This window comes from Sciurus vulgaris (genome assembly GCF_902686455.1).
Source record: "Sciurus vulgaris genome assembly, chromosome: 3".
Classification (NCBI taxonomy): Eukaryota; Metazoa; Chordata; class Mammalia; order Rodentia; family Sciuridae; genus Sciurus; species Sciurus vulgaris.
This window is the reverse complement of record NC_136463.1, coordinates 166,072,608-166,088,220: the sequence shown is the minus strand read 5'-3', so window position 1 is coordinate 166,088,220 and position 15,613 is coordinate 166,072,608. Positions and strand designations below refer to the sequence as shown.

Here is a 15,613-nt window from a genome sequence, read left to right as displayed (position 1 = left end):
ACTCTAACCAGATGTCCTTTAAGGAGTGAATGAATAACTAAATTATGGTATACACAGACAATGGGCTATTATTCAGCAAGAAAAAGCAGCAAACCATTGATACAACATATCAGTGCATCTCAGGGGCATTATACTAAGTGAAAAAAAAAAAAAAGACAATCTTTAATGGTACCTCCTAGATGACTCTTACCCATGTATAAGTTTTAAATTAACAATTTTAGTAATAGAAAACAGATCAGTGATTGCCAAGGGTAAGCATTAGAAGAACAGCATGCTGATTAAGGAGAAACATGAAGGAGTTAGTGGTGATAGACCCGACTGTTCTTTTCAATGCTTATTCTAATCTACATATTGATAAAATTTCATAGAACTACACAGACACACATGCATACATGCACACACACAAAATACTGAATGTTGAAATTGGTGAAATTCAATCAAGGTCTGTGTTTAATAATATTGTACCAATATCGAAATCCTAGTTTTCACAGTATATAATTGGTCATGTAACATATGATCATTGGGAAAATCTAGGTGCAGGGTACAGGGGAAATGTTTCATTTTCAAATTATTATGAGCATTAAACAAGTTTAAAATAAGAAGGTACAAAAATGGTTATCTGGAATTTATTCATCAGAGAAGTACAGAGAACCTAAAGTTACTTCAACAATTAATTTGTAAAAATTTCTCCAGTTACCTATGTGTAAGAATTGAGATAAGAAGTCAGACCCCATTTTACTGGAAGAATGGTATTAAAAGTTGTCTTCACCTACCTATACTAACAGAAGAATCATCATCCATCTATATTCTAACATATGGCTAACATATAACCACAATACTGTGTTTACATTGGCAAGCAAGATACTGTTAGAGGAATAATGGATTAGAAAGAGGATACATTATTTGCAAAATTGTTGCTTAGTTTGTTGTCACAAATAGACTAGGTAGCTAAAACAGCAAGTATTTATTTCTCATGGTTTTCAGGGCTAGAAAATCCAAGATCAAGTTGCCAGAAGATCCAATGTCTAGTAAAAGCTCACTGCATTGTTTGCAGATGGCTGTCTTCTCAATCTTTGCTCACACAGTAAAGAGCAAAGAGAGAGGAAACAAGATCCTTGTCTCTTCCTGTAAGAACATTAATCCTCTTCATGAGAACGACACCCTCATGATCTAATTATCTCCCAAAGTCCCACCTCTAAAACCATCACACTGAGGTTTAGGTTTCACCATGAATTTTACATTAATACATCTAACCCAGAGAAGTCTACATTTTTTATTTGCATGTTTTATGAGCATATTCACTCCTTTATTCACTTCTCCCACATTAACTCTAATTTGGTCATGTGACTGTGTGGTCATTAATGAGTTTTCAAGAACAGTTTAAGCAAGTTCTTGTGCACTGAGCTTTTGTTTTATCTTGCTGGACCATTTCTGCTACCATGAGCAAAAGCTCAGGTGTGCTTGCTTATGGATGAGAGATCACATAAAGAGTAACCTCAGGTGCCCAGTTAAAGCTCCAGAAATATAAATAAACCCATCCCAGACAACCTAGCAACAGGTAAGCCAGTCTAGAATAGTACCACCCAAACAAGGGATAGAGAGAGAAAACATAAGTCATGGATGGATTTGGAGGTAGAAGATAAAATAATTTTTCTCTGATTCCTTCCCTTTGCTTTGTGAAGTAAAACATCCAGGCCATCAGCTCAGAGGGAACAGGAATGGAGAACCTGTTAAGGATCAAGAGACAGTAGAGAAAGCCATGAAATCTTCGTCTCATATAGCAGAAAGTACATTGACAGAGGAGATGCAGTAGATTCAGTTTGTGAGTTGAGGTTATAAACATAAAGTTAGCATGATTCTGTGATTTTTCCTTAGTCATGCTCAGCTGACCAAATGCAAACAGAGAATTTGGTTTAACCAGAGTTGGAGTTTGACTGGGAATAATTTTAGGGGAAGAGAAAGCAAGGGAATTGACAACTGGGGAAAAGGAGAGATCACTGTAGTGGACCCTGAAACTCACCACTCAGTAAAAACAAGAGGGAGATGGTCATAAAGGAGAAAAATGGTGGAGACAATTAATTTCCAATACCACTGGAATCAACACATTTTTGCAGCGTGCTGTAAGAGTACACCAGCTGGAAAGAAGAGACATGATACTGCCGAAAGTCAAGATTTGAAAGTTATTGAAAATAAGGGAGTGAATAAACTGAGAAGCAAGGGTGTTTGTTGGATTTTCTACTTGGATATTTATGTTATAGCTAATGAGGACAGTAAGTACTAAATTCATCAAAATACGATGGGGAAGACCTAGAGGACTGAGAGATGGTATAGTCTAGAAGCATGCACTTATAAAGAGCTATGGTTTGTGGTCAAGGATTAACAGTGAAGAGTGAAGAATAATTATAAATAATTAATTTACATATTAATTCAACAAGTGTTTATTACTTTCCCAGTATATTTCAAGATCTATTCTGGTTACCGGTAGCATGCTAGTGAACAAACCTGCATGTCCTGGGGGATGGAATTTGTGTCAGTACTTCAAGAATAAATTTAACTTTACATTTATCTATGTGTGAACTACTATATGATAAAGGTATGAAAACTCTAAAATAAATTATATGTATGCACCTCAATGACAATCTCTGCATGCTTAATATTCATTGTGAATATTGAGAAGGATTAAAAGAAGAGAGTTATAGGCTCCATTAGAAAAGGGAATCAATATCCTCAAGGGATAGCAGTTTAAGCAACAAGATAAATGGTACTTTGAAGAGACAGAGCATAAGAAATATTTTTCTGATGACAGGCATTGAAATCCAGAGCATGCAGTGAGAGAGAGATCAGAGACAAGTGAGAGATAAAGTCTGATTCGTGGATAAATGGACACTATTTAGAATGTAATGGTAGCATCTTTATGGTGACCCAGACACACAAGGCTCTTTTCTGATGGAATTAATACCAATGTCCTTTTAAGGGAACGTGAACAATCAGTTTCATTTGGGGATTGGGTTCTTAGGAAGTTTAAGGTAGTAAAGGATATAAACATGGATGATGCGAGTCAATTAAATTCAGATAATGAAGAGCATTGTCAGAGGTACCACTGAAAGTCTGTGGTCTAAGGTGGGCTTATAAATGTATTAAGAGTAAATAAAAGCAAGGAGTAAGAAGTGATTGCATATATAATTAACAAGTGTCACTTGTGTTAAGAGATTTATACCTTATAATGAATATTAAGCAATACATAGTATTTTGCTACTACAGGCAAATTTATTATAATTTATATACCTATGATGTATTAATTCATATATGTAAAATAGTAAAGTTAAATTTATATACTGGCATTTTTTTTTTTTCTAAAAAGTACATTTACTTTGTCTTATAACTAGGGAAATAGGAAATGAAATAAATTGTAGGTCACCTCTAAAATGGGACACATTAAATGCTTTTAAAGACTTGTCCACTATCTGGGTGAATTTAATCAGGAAAAAGTGTTAAATACTTCCTTTTATGGTAGTTATACTTTTACATTAAAGCATGTTTTCTATTTCAAGGCACAAATGTTGTACCTTTTAAAATGCATGTTTAGAAAATTACAATGAATTTCTAACAGTAAGTTTTAACTTTTGAATTTGTGGATAAGACTTTTTATTTGGGCATGTATTGAAATGATAATTAAAAATATAATTAACACATTCTTTATCTTCAACATTCCTACATCATTTCACAAAAACAAAAAACAAAATTTGTACCTTTCTGAGTTCATCTATGTATTTAAGAAACGACATAATTTAGTATGCACTTTACTAATGAACCACAGGTAAAAATTAAAACAGGTATATATAGCACTTCTTTATATTTCTAATTCTTATTGCTCAACAGCATTTTAGATTGATTCTTGTTAATGTATATTATTCTGAAGTTCATCCTTTTCTTCTTTACTCAAAACAAAAAGCAAATTGACATAATAACCCCAAAACAAATTGAAATAGAACCGTCACAGGAAAGTTCAGCCTTCATGTGAAAACCGCTTTAAACTATCTTAATTGGATGTTTTATGCGTGACAGTTACCTACACGCTCCTAAAAAATCTAAATGTCAATGATTAAAAACTCAATCTCTGAGAAAGATGAGAAGACTCAGTACCATTTTAAATGTACACCTCATTGTTGGCTTATTAATCCTAAAGTTCTGAGTTACTTCTAGCGATAGAAAACTAGGACTCACTTGTGACATCTTAGAGAGTCAGTCACTCTCAGTAGCACTCCCTAGTCATCTCTAGAGGTAAGGAATTATTATTATTATTTTTTAATCCTTGGTAAAGTCAGAGCTTGTCTAATTTATGAGGAATGGACAACCAGTGACACTTTCTTCTAATTTAGGCTTCACAGAAATGAGAGCTTCTACTGTCCCATTCAGTGCTGTATTCTCTTCAGGGACATAACGTGACCCACAGTGCATACATGTTGAACAAATAGATAATCAGTTTTGAAGAGAGAAAGAGAATTCAGTACTTATATGGTGAAATCTAGTAAATAATAAATATGGGGAAAATCAGTTGCGATGAATGCTTTAGAGGGTGAAAGTCTCCTAGAAGCATGCTTTTGCAGGGTTCATTCTAGGTTTCTAGGTGGTCGAAGTTCAGATCAGGTGATAATCGTTCGATGTTGCTTGAATGAGGATGGTCTGGTCCATTTTTACCCAGATCCCATGTCACCAAATTCTGTTCATTCAGAAATGTTAGACTTTTTCACAAACTCATGTCAGACAATGTGAGTTATATTATTTAAAATTTCTATGGAAATTATATTTTCCAGTGCTTTAGGGAAACAAATTTACCTTTGTTATCCAAATAGAATGGAGGAGGAAAAGTTTATTTTGGGCTCATGGTTTCAAAGGGTCAGTATGTGGTCAGCCAACTCCATTGTTCTGGGCCTGAGATGAGGCAGAACATCATGGCAGAAAGGTGTGGTAGAGGAAAACTGCTCCACTCATGGCAGCCAGGAAGGAGAGAGAGAGGGGAGAGGAAAGAGAGAGATATACACCAAGGACAAGATACCGTCTAGACCATGCGCCTAGGGATCAACTTCCTGTAGCCATGTCCCACCTGCCTATAGTTATCACCCAATATTACTTTCAATTATTAATTCATTAGTAGATTAATCCACTGATGAGGTTACAGTTCTCATAGCCTAATCTTTTCACCTCTAAACTTTCTTTCATTGCTTAACACATGAGTTTTGGGGGCATATTAAAGATCCAAACCATAACACAATGAGTGTTCATTTATCTGCATACATATAAAATTAAATCTGAAACATAAATAAAATGTGATTTTTGTCTTTTATCTCATGTTGACTATGACTATATGTCATTTTATTTCAACATATATTAGTGAAGAAATGTTTTAAACCCTTTTAGTCATTAGTGTTAAGGTAGATGATGTTTCATATATTAACCAGATTATTTTTCATAAGGATGGTAAAGGGGAGTTGTATATTTTATATTTAAAATACTTGTTTTGATTGGTAATAACAAAGCAAAGAATATGTCATGTTTTTGTGCTGAGGAGATAGCTCAGTTGATAGAGTGCTTGCCTCATAAGCATAAGGCCCTAGGTTCAATTCCTAGCACTGCAAATAATGATAATAATAATAATAATAATAATAAAGTCATGTTTTGAATATATTTATTCACTCAAGTTGAAATATCTTTAGTTTCATTTATGTTCACCCAAATTATTTCTAACATTCAGTCTATTTGGTATATGAGATAAAAAGAAATGTGCCTTATTTAGCACAAATTAGAAATTATCTATTTTATGAAAGATTATTTTTATGTAAAGGTTAATAATTTTAAAATACTTATGATATCTATCTCTTTTATTTACAGATCAAAAGTTGTGAGTGAAAGAACATTCACATCGAGTTTACTACAGTGGACCCTTGCTTGAGCCACTTTACACAAACACACAAAGATTTATTGATTACGAGGGAACCTCCCAATCTTTAAATCATAGTAGTACTTACTAAATAAAATATAAACTTTAGCCTTGATATATTTTTCCCCATTCAATAATACTTATTAACTATGTACTGTTTGAGGGAGAAATGAAAGTGAAAAAATACATGCTATGTTCTCTTTTTGTATTCTGTGCTTATTCAATGTATTTATGCTCAATAATATTTAGATATCACTTCAAGCTTCTAAAGGGAAACTACTTACTTTATAAATAAAAATGCAAAAAGATGTAATAGTTGATTTATAACCTGGTGGAACAGGATAAATTAATCACAAGAGGTCAATTTAAGTATCTTATCATTTCTTATGATGTAACATAACTATGTTTCAAGCATTAATTTAGCAGTCTGTTAATATATACCTTGGGTGCCTTTTCTAGTATAAGAAGGCAAACTGGAGATCTTCACAATACAAGACAGATATTAATGTACCAATAATCCATGCCCTTGAGTCTTAATACTTCTTACATTATTATGTTTTAAAACCATTAATATTGTACAATATGTCCTTCTTTGCTAGCATAGCCAACTTTGCAAATGAATCATAAAGAACATGAAATATATTAATGGAATGTTTTATATCATAGATACTAAACCCCATTTTTATTACTTTTCTAATAAAGAAATGTTGTTTTGTAATAAAGAAATTTCTCTCATTTTGGAGTCCAATTTGGTGCATTGTTTGCCCAAAAGAAATTAATATTACATATCATTAACAAAAGATAACTGACTGCTCTAGAATCTTAATATTCCATGTTTTCTTTTTCTAATTTTAATTCATTTCTTTATCTGTAGCCTTATGTTATTTTCATCTCATTCAGTCTAGGAGTTTTGATTGGTCAAAGAATTATTAAGCTAAGAAAGAGGTGATGCTAGTGGTCAGAAAGGAACATTCAATTCTTTTCAATAGAAATGTTATGTGAACAATGAGAAGGCATTCCTCATTCTACAGCTCTTTCTGAAATGTGAGTTGATGCATCCTGCTGGAGAAACCTTTTATAAAGCTTATGATGTTGTTCTAATATAAAGAGAATGAGCCTTGTGCCTTTCAGGCATCTCAAAAGGTAACAGGTCATTTGTTCCTTTCTTTCTCTCACAAAACACACAATGCCTTAGAAATTCCTGCTGGCTTTATCTTGCAAATCTCTCCAGAATACAAATAACATTCACTACTTCACTGGTCCTGTCATGGCTCAGACCTTCCTTATCTTTGCTTGGATTGTTGCAATAGTCTTCAAGCCAGTCTTCTTGCTTTTACCAGTTTTTACCCTTTACTCCTCCTCTACCACAGTTTAATATTAAAACAGTAACCAGAATCATATTGTTAAAGTGTAAAACTTATTGAGACTTTCTGCTCAAAACCATACAGCATTTTCCATTTCACTGAGATTTGAAATGGGATGCAAGGTCCTTTGTTATATGGACATACTCATCTGCTCTTTTATCAACCTCCTTGCTGTTCGCCAGTCATATGAGCCCTGCTATGACCATAGAAAAGCTCAGAAGAGTTTAGAATATTCTCCTGAAGATATCTGTTTGGTGTGTAACCTCAGTGCATTTATGTTACACAAGTGTCAACTTTACAGTAAAAATTTCTTAATCTTCCTGTTCAAAACCACAATCTATTCCACTGCCCACCATTCTATTTAATCTTCCATGATTTATCTTTTTCTATAAAATATAGCATCTCTAATTACTGTCTAAAATGTTATTTTTGTATGTTTGGCTTATTCTGTGCTTACCAATAGAATGCCATCTTTATTTGTCTATTTTACTCACTCCTTTAGCTTAATGATTAAAATAATGCATAAATGAAATGCTCAATGCATATTTGTTGGGATTATAAGTAAATAAATAAACTTGCAAGGTCAACCACATGGAAGTCAATATATTTCATCAGCATAACTACAATAGTAACACTGATTCTCATCAGTAAATAGGGTCAATGCTATTATAAAATTGAAATTATTGGTGTTTTTAATAGTTTAAATGACTTAAATGAAATAATCATTATTGAATCAGTGTACTACTAATGAGGACACATATAGTCACATATTGTCTTAGAATTTACAACCATTCTTTCTTTATTTGTTCTTACTAGTTATACATGACAATAGAACATATTTTGACATATTATACATATATGGAGTATAACTTCCCATGTTTCTGGTTGTACATGATATGGAATTACATTGGTTGTGTATTCATATTTGCATATAGGAAAGTAATGTCTGTTTCATTCTATTTTTCTTATTCCCATTCCCCTCTCTTCCCTTCATTCCCCTTTGTCTAATCCAAAGTATTCCTATTCTTCCCTACTCACCCCCCTTATTGTGAATTAGCATCACATATCAGAGAGAACATTCAGCCTTTGGTTTATGGGATTGGTTTATTTTGCTTAGCATGATATTCCCCAGATCCATCCATTTACAAGAAAATGTCATAATTTCATTCCTTTTTTTATGGCTGAGTAATATTTCATTGTGTATATGTACCACACTTCTTTATTCATTCATCTGTTGAAGGGTACCTAGACTGGTTTCAGAGTTTAGCTATTGTGAGTTGAGCTACGCTAACATTGATGTGGCTGTGTCACTGTAATATGCTGATTTTAAGTCCTGTGTATAAACCGAGGAGTGGAATAGCTGGGTCAAATGGTGATTCCATTCCAAGTTTTCTGAGGAATATCCATACTGTTTTCCATAGTGGTTGCACCAATTTGTAATCCCACCAGCAAAGTATGAATGAACCTTTTCCCCCACATCTTTGCCAACATTTTGTTGTTTGTATTCTTGATAACTGACATTCTGACTGGAGTGAGATTGGAAATGGGTTGACATCTCAGTGTAGTCTTAATTTGCATTTCTTTAGCTGCTGAAACTGTACAGCCATTCTTAATGGTGTTAACCTCCATGCAAACCAATCATTCTACTTGCTGCTGGCAAATAGGACTTCATAGGTTCCAAGAGTGTTTTGGGAGACATTAGGTTTAGGAAGTAAGAAGAGATAAGCAAAGAAAAAGTAGACACAGTTAAATAGACATTTATTATCAGCACAAAATGTCCATTATTTTCCCATTCACGTAATTTTGAGAACATTTCAGAACTTGTCTTTGTTGCCTTAGTAATATGTCCATGCAGGGAAAACATTTCACCTGAAAACCAGTCATGGAATCCTGTGTTGGATGAGAAGAGCTAAAGTGCTGCAACGAATTGACTGGAAACATACTGTCTTAAGCAGAATAGAAGTGCATTCCTTCATTGTTGAAGAGTTCAGAGAATTCTGTAGGCTAACTGGAGGTAGGGAATGGGGGCAGCCTTACTTCAAGCGGTTGCTCTTTTTATTTTAAATAATTGGCTTCAAAGATTACTGTGACCACCGTCACTGTCATTGATATCCCATTCCACCACCAGTGGGAAAGAACATGCCTATCACTTTGATGATTTCTTGGTACAGAACTTAGCTGACATTGCAACGCTTAACAGGAGGCTGAGAAGTATCACTTGGATGGCAAGGTTCCGAACCAATGTGGACGAAGGACAAAGTAGATTCTAGTGAATGGCTAACAGTCTCTGCCACGGTCCTTTGCTCACCAAATATCTGTTCTGTCCTTTCTTCCACATATAAAGCCTTCATTAAGTTCTTTTATTTACCCCAAAAAGAAGACAACCCAAAGTCCCAGTCATTTGCTGCATGATTCTGAGAGTCCACTATTTCTGGATGATATAATCTGCTCCTTTGGGTTCATAGTTGTCACTTGTATTGTCTAACTAACAAAGTTTTCTGTCCCCACAACTACCACCACAAACACAATGCATGATGGTGAGCAGAGACAGAATAAGTGCTGACTATCTTCAATACAGAAAATAGGGAAATGGGAAACACAAAAGCATCGGGGGTCCTAAGAGTGACACGACCCTGGAAAGGCATCAGAAGGAGCTTTGCTATGGCACTGAGGACAATTCCTCAACTGGACCATAGCAAGCTCCCAAGAGACCCTTCTTTGCTCATTGTTTTTAGTGGCTTCTGCCTTTGTTCTATGGCAGACACTTGTCTGTTATCCTCTGTGGCCACATCACAGGTGGGTGCTGTGATCTTGGCCCTCCTTATGAATTGTGTAACACTGCAAGAATTTCCTTTTGATGGCAAATTTGGGACACTGCAGAGTATTTTAAAATTTGAAAATTCAGGGAGCTATCAAGAATATACTCACGGTTTCCTTGTCAATGCAATTCACTCAAAAACTTGGTAGGTTTCTATTTTCTTTCAGGTAATGTGATGCAACAGAAATAACAACGTAAGGAAAATCTAGTTTTTAAGCATTCTTTACTTTCTCTACGTGATTTCAAGAGCTTCTCAAACAACACACTTGATATGAGGACACAGATCTACCGCTCATCATTTGGGATCCAGATTTGCATGTCTCTCATTCCCTTCATCCTGTACATGCCACATAATTCTTGTCTGTGTAATATCTTGTTAAAGCAGCTGGGACAGTGATGCTAAGTAAAATTTTGGCTCTTTCCAACCCCTTTCCCTGAAGCTAAAAGCTAAGCAGGCATATGGTATGCTTCACAAATGCAGAGTGACAGTATGATATAGCTGCTCAGCCAAATGCCCAGTTACCTTGGAAGAAAAGCAGTCAGGAATCTACCAGAATACACGATGTGATATTATAAACAGCAGATGCATTGCATATTCCATGATTGCTTCAAAAAATTGCTATTGTTTAATTATTTATAATATCATGGGCAGTGATTGAGTCTGAAAATTCTCTGTCAGTGACACACCCCAACACTGTTAAATCATTTCACGAACACTTATTGATTAATGTTATGCACAAAAGCCTAGGAACAGATTACTTTTTATAGTTGACTGAGATTTTTTCTGATTTCCTATCCATTTTTAACATTTTATAGATTTATGTCAGATAACATAGCACAATTGTATTACATTACTACAGTTTGATTTTGATGAGGTTAGGACAGGCACACTTAGAATACATTTTCATATGTACCTGAGGATTCACTCATCATTCATTTATGCAATTAAACCACCACCTTGTGCCAAGCACACTCTGCAGTGTGTGTGTGTTTTCAAGGATGCATGAGGACTGATGGGTGCATTAGTACTGATTTTTAAATAATATATTTGAAAGTTTAAACTACTGATCATTAACTGAAACTCACATGCATTTCTGTTTCACACATATGATCATTCAGAAGATCACCAAAAGTTGCCACTGTTAATTATTTGTAGAACTTCTGTAGAATGTGGACTGATCCAGACTAAGAGTATCATTGACGTTGCTCAGAGACTTTTATTATCACTTCTTAAATATGGATCTTTATCTGGATTAACATTGATTAGCTTCACAGTGATCAACTTTTTGGTGAGAAACTGAATGGAACATGACATCAATTAATGGATATTCAAGACTAAGCCAGGGGTTCAAAGGGAAGGTTGGATGGTAACAGAAAAGAATATATTCTCAACTCATCCTTCTCTGGTGAACAGCAGCATATATACCACTATACATCATTTTTCATTAGGAACTATGTGGCATTAAGACTATAGATTCTAACAACACCCATCTTACCAAGTAAATAACCTCTTCCCTTAAGTCCTTAAGCCAGTTAAGACATTCTGTGAAATTTTAAAGCAAGACACTAGTTTGGGATATATCTAATGCAGTACTGATCCATGAGCAATTACAAATTAGAACTTGGTGCTTTGATTGCAACTCTGAAAGATAGCCGCTACATAAATAATTTCTCTCTCATATGTCAATATTTATCCACTACTTTGGCTTCAAAATTAGTATAATTTTTGTCATTTATGATAAAGGTGAGCTCTTGACATTGATGGGAAATTTGAAATTTAAAGAATTTGGCATCAATCAGGACCAGTTTTGATCTGTAACATCAATAACTAGCAGATATCAATAGGAAGACATTATTTGAATATGGGGGTCATGGGGAAAAGTTGTCAGGTCAAGGTGTTTGAAATCATTCAAAGTAGGGCTATGTCTATTGGGAATCAGTTTTTTAACTATGCTTTGGTTTAAACATTCTAAATGGTTAAGAGATCTGAAGGTATATTGTGTTTTAGAATGGACTATATTCTTCTACTAGAAACTTGGTCTAAATCTAAAATGACAAAAAATAAAATTAGATAACAGTGTTAAAATTCCAGTAGCCTATAATAATGAACCCATATGAAATCTGATCACATAATATAGAAGCTAATACAATTAAGAATTACATATGATCAATTATTTCCGAAAAAATGCTACCTATCTATGAATTAAAACATGTCTTAAGTTATCACTGTTATAGGCAGGAATAAGGTTTTTTTTAAAGCATCATTCAGAGCCATACTTTCTCAGTGTGCCAAATATTTAACTGTGGTTTTCAAACTAGTGGATTATCCTATTTATCTACCTATGTTTGGATCCGCTGAGGTCCAGGCAGGAAGAGAACCTGCACTTATCATTTTAATAAGAAGAACTTAACAGGATTATTAAGTATGCCAAAAAATAACTAAATAACTAAAAAAAGGAAAAGAGAACATGGAGGTATGGTAAAGAAAGTAGCTTAAAGAAAGGTCTCCTAATCCTAGAACTGAGATAACAAAGGAAATAAGGTGGAACTATTCATATACTTTCAGGGTAGGGGTGTGGCTCAGTGGTAGGGCATTTGCCTTGGGTTCATTTCCTACATTAATTCAAGAACCCTGAAGAGAGATTCTTCCAAGCTGAGACCTGGCCCTCTGAGGAGGAGATTGTTGCTTGCTGGTACGGATGTCCTCTGCTCAGAGTGAGGGCCTCAGAGAGGTGGGAACACTGAAGCTGGGATGGGACGCCTGCTTGCTCAGGCTGCTCTCATTGGTGATGCCATAGTGAGGCTGTTTGTGCAGGTATTGGAAGAAACCCAGCACCTGAATTCTACCCAAAACAGACTGCATTATGGAGGTGAAGGAGCTGGGGTGAGGCTCAGCGCAAGGGTGGGCCCACAAGAGGCCCATAGAGAGGACACAGGAAGAAACGAGTTCCTACAGCCCCTCCAGACTTGCAGTCTCCTATAAGCACCCCTACTGGCAAAGCCTAAGACGCAGCAGGCAAAGCAACAGTGTGGTGTGCGGAGCCCAGGTACAATACACAACAGCAGAGAATAGAAGGATGAGTTTGGTGCCAAGACAAGGAGCTTACTAATGCCAGATGGCCTTAGGAAATAATCTAATCTGCAGAGAACTCAGCATACTCTTTCATTGACTCCTCCCAGAAAAGATGTGGAAGATTCCTACTTGTCCTTGCTCCTTATGATGTGAATCATGTTGCAAGGAAGGATGGAAAAAGATTGTTCAAGGTACCTGTGATTCACAGATCCTAAGTCAACAGTCCCTGTTCTTAAAGAGACTCCATCTTTCTCTTACAAAATGAATACCATAGTATCTGGGACAATTTGGGACCTAAATTTTCAAGAATCTTTATCCATATTTTGGAAACTGTGCATTGTTTCAACAATAAAAATGGTCAGATGACTGAGAGATGATTTATAATCTCTTAGATACCTGTTTGTATATTTGCAGACCTAACAAAATGTAATAACCATTCACAATAATATGGGTGACATACATTTTGATACTTTAAACATAATGAATTTTTCTATCTTGAATTAAGATCAAAGCATAAAGCTTCTACATCCAGTATATTATAAAGAACTTTGCATACAATAAATTGCATTATTTCTTATAATTTGTCAATTGCCAAAAAGCATTTTATTAGGAAGAACATTACAATGTATCAAAATTAAGCATAAATCAAGTAATTATTTCTATCTTATGAATGACTTAAACTGAGTTCAACAGTACAAAGAGAGAGCAAGCCTGAGAAAGGCAGAACTAAAATTCTAAGTCCTTTAAAAAGTATTTGTTTCTATCCTATTTAAAATAAACAGTTTCCCAATGAAGCAATTCTAATCTTATTACACAAGCTTGATCTTGCTACCTACAGTTAGAAATGAATTATTATAGCAACAAAGATTAATGGAGTTAGAAATGGATTTCACTAAGATTATTTAAGTAGCTCTCTATAATCTTATCAACTAACAGTTTCTTTTGATGTTTCCCAGTGGTAGCATGGAAAGGAAAAAAACAATTTTTCTTATGTATACATATCAACATACAGGGCTAATATTTAAAGTATGCCTTACCTGTTAACATCCCAGATTTTGCTAGTTGTATCTAGTGAGGCAGAAGCCACAAAATTGCCACAGGTGTGCCAAGTGCAGGACCATACTGCATGGCTGTGTCCTTCGAAGGTCAAAAGACAATCGCCTTTAAAGAAGTCCCATAATTTAACTGTAGTGTCACCACTGGAAGTAGCCAACTTGTTGCCACTGAATGCAAGAACATAAAAAGATAACTATTTCAAAATAATTCATAATTAATTTTAAAAATGGGTTGGGTTCTGAGTAATATGTGTGTGTGTACATATGTATATTAAAGTTATTTTTACTTTCAATGACATCTAATTGACTGAATCTTATGATCTTATTTGGGTATACACATTAATTACTTAGATTGATTCAAGCTGATGAGTAAAACTGCTATTGTGCAGTTTTTATATTAATCTTAGAGCCTAGATTATTCTCAAATGATTCACTAAGTTAGTGTTTTTTGTCACTATGTATGAAATCAAGGTTATTTGTTAGGATCTGTAGATAATGCAACCACAGAATGATGAAAATTTAGACCTGATATATGATGATTTCAAAAACATACCACAATATGAAATAATAAGTCAACATTTCTTGCTTATGTTTGGATTAACTAAACTTCAAAAGTGGAGTTAAGATGATGGAGGAAGAAAGCAATGGGCTGGCTTTTAAGCTGGATCAGAGAGATGGAAGAATTTAATTGCTGGGTGTTGGAGGAAGAGTCACTGGATCTGCCATTAAGGTCATTATAAGATGTTTTGAACAAAGGTGGCTTTCCAATAGTGGACACAAAAGCTTAAGACATGAGTGATGTCAATAATATGAGCAGAAGCACCTAGTTTTTTAAAAACAAATATTTTTAGATGTTGATACACCATTATTTATTCATTTACCTCACACTGGGGAAGCGTTCTACCACTGAGCCACGACCCCAGCCCGAGAAGCACCTAGGTTTTTTTTTTAGTAAAATGTCAGCTGCAAGGACATATCCTTCTGCATTTCATGCTCTTTGTGAGCATCTTTTCCTCACTGACTAGTAATAAGCTGTTTATTTGCACTCTTTCCCAGGCTGTATTTTATGATGGACAATCACGTTTTTTTCTCTGTTTCTATAGCATCAAGCATCATAGTTGATCAACTGAGATACTCTGAAAATACTTCGGAATAAATAAGTATATGAATGGATGAATGCATGAAATCACTCTATAGATGGAGAAGACAAAGTTTTTAGTATCTCTGAAAGAGAAAATGGCAAGTTTTGTTTGCTTGCTCATATGTTTGGTTACTTTTATGCTAAGAGGGAAACTAAAAATTTTTATTTGCACTGGAGAAACAGCTGCAACTGAAAGGGAGAGCTTGAAGGTGCTACAGAGGTGG

The 15,613-nt window shown here is 34.8% G+C and overlaps 1 protein-coding gene across 6 annotated transcripts in view; it reads right to left on the bottom strand.

The window, feature by feature from the left end:
• SPAG16 (sperm associated antigen 16) overlaps positions 1-15,613 on the bottom strand; it is a 1,132,889-nt gene that overhangs the window by 478,345 nt on the left and 638,931 nt on the right. For all 6 annotated transcript variants that reach the window (XM_079132512.1, XM_079132513.1, XM_079132514.1 and 3 more), the window contains one exon: positions 14,231-14,416. In XM_079132512.1, coding sequence (XP_078988638.1) covers positions 14,231-14,416 — 186 coding nt within the window. The remainder of the gene's footprint in view (positions 1-14,230; positions 14,417-15,613) is intronic.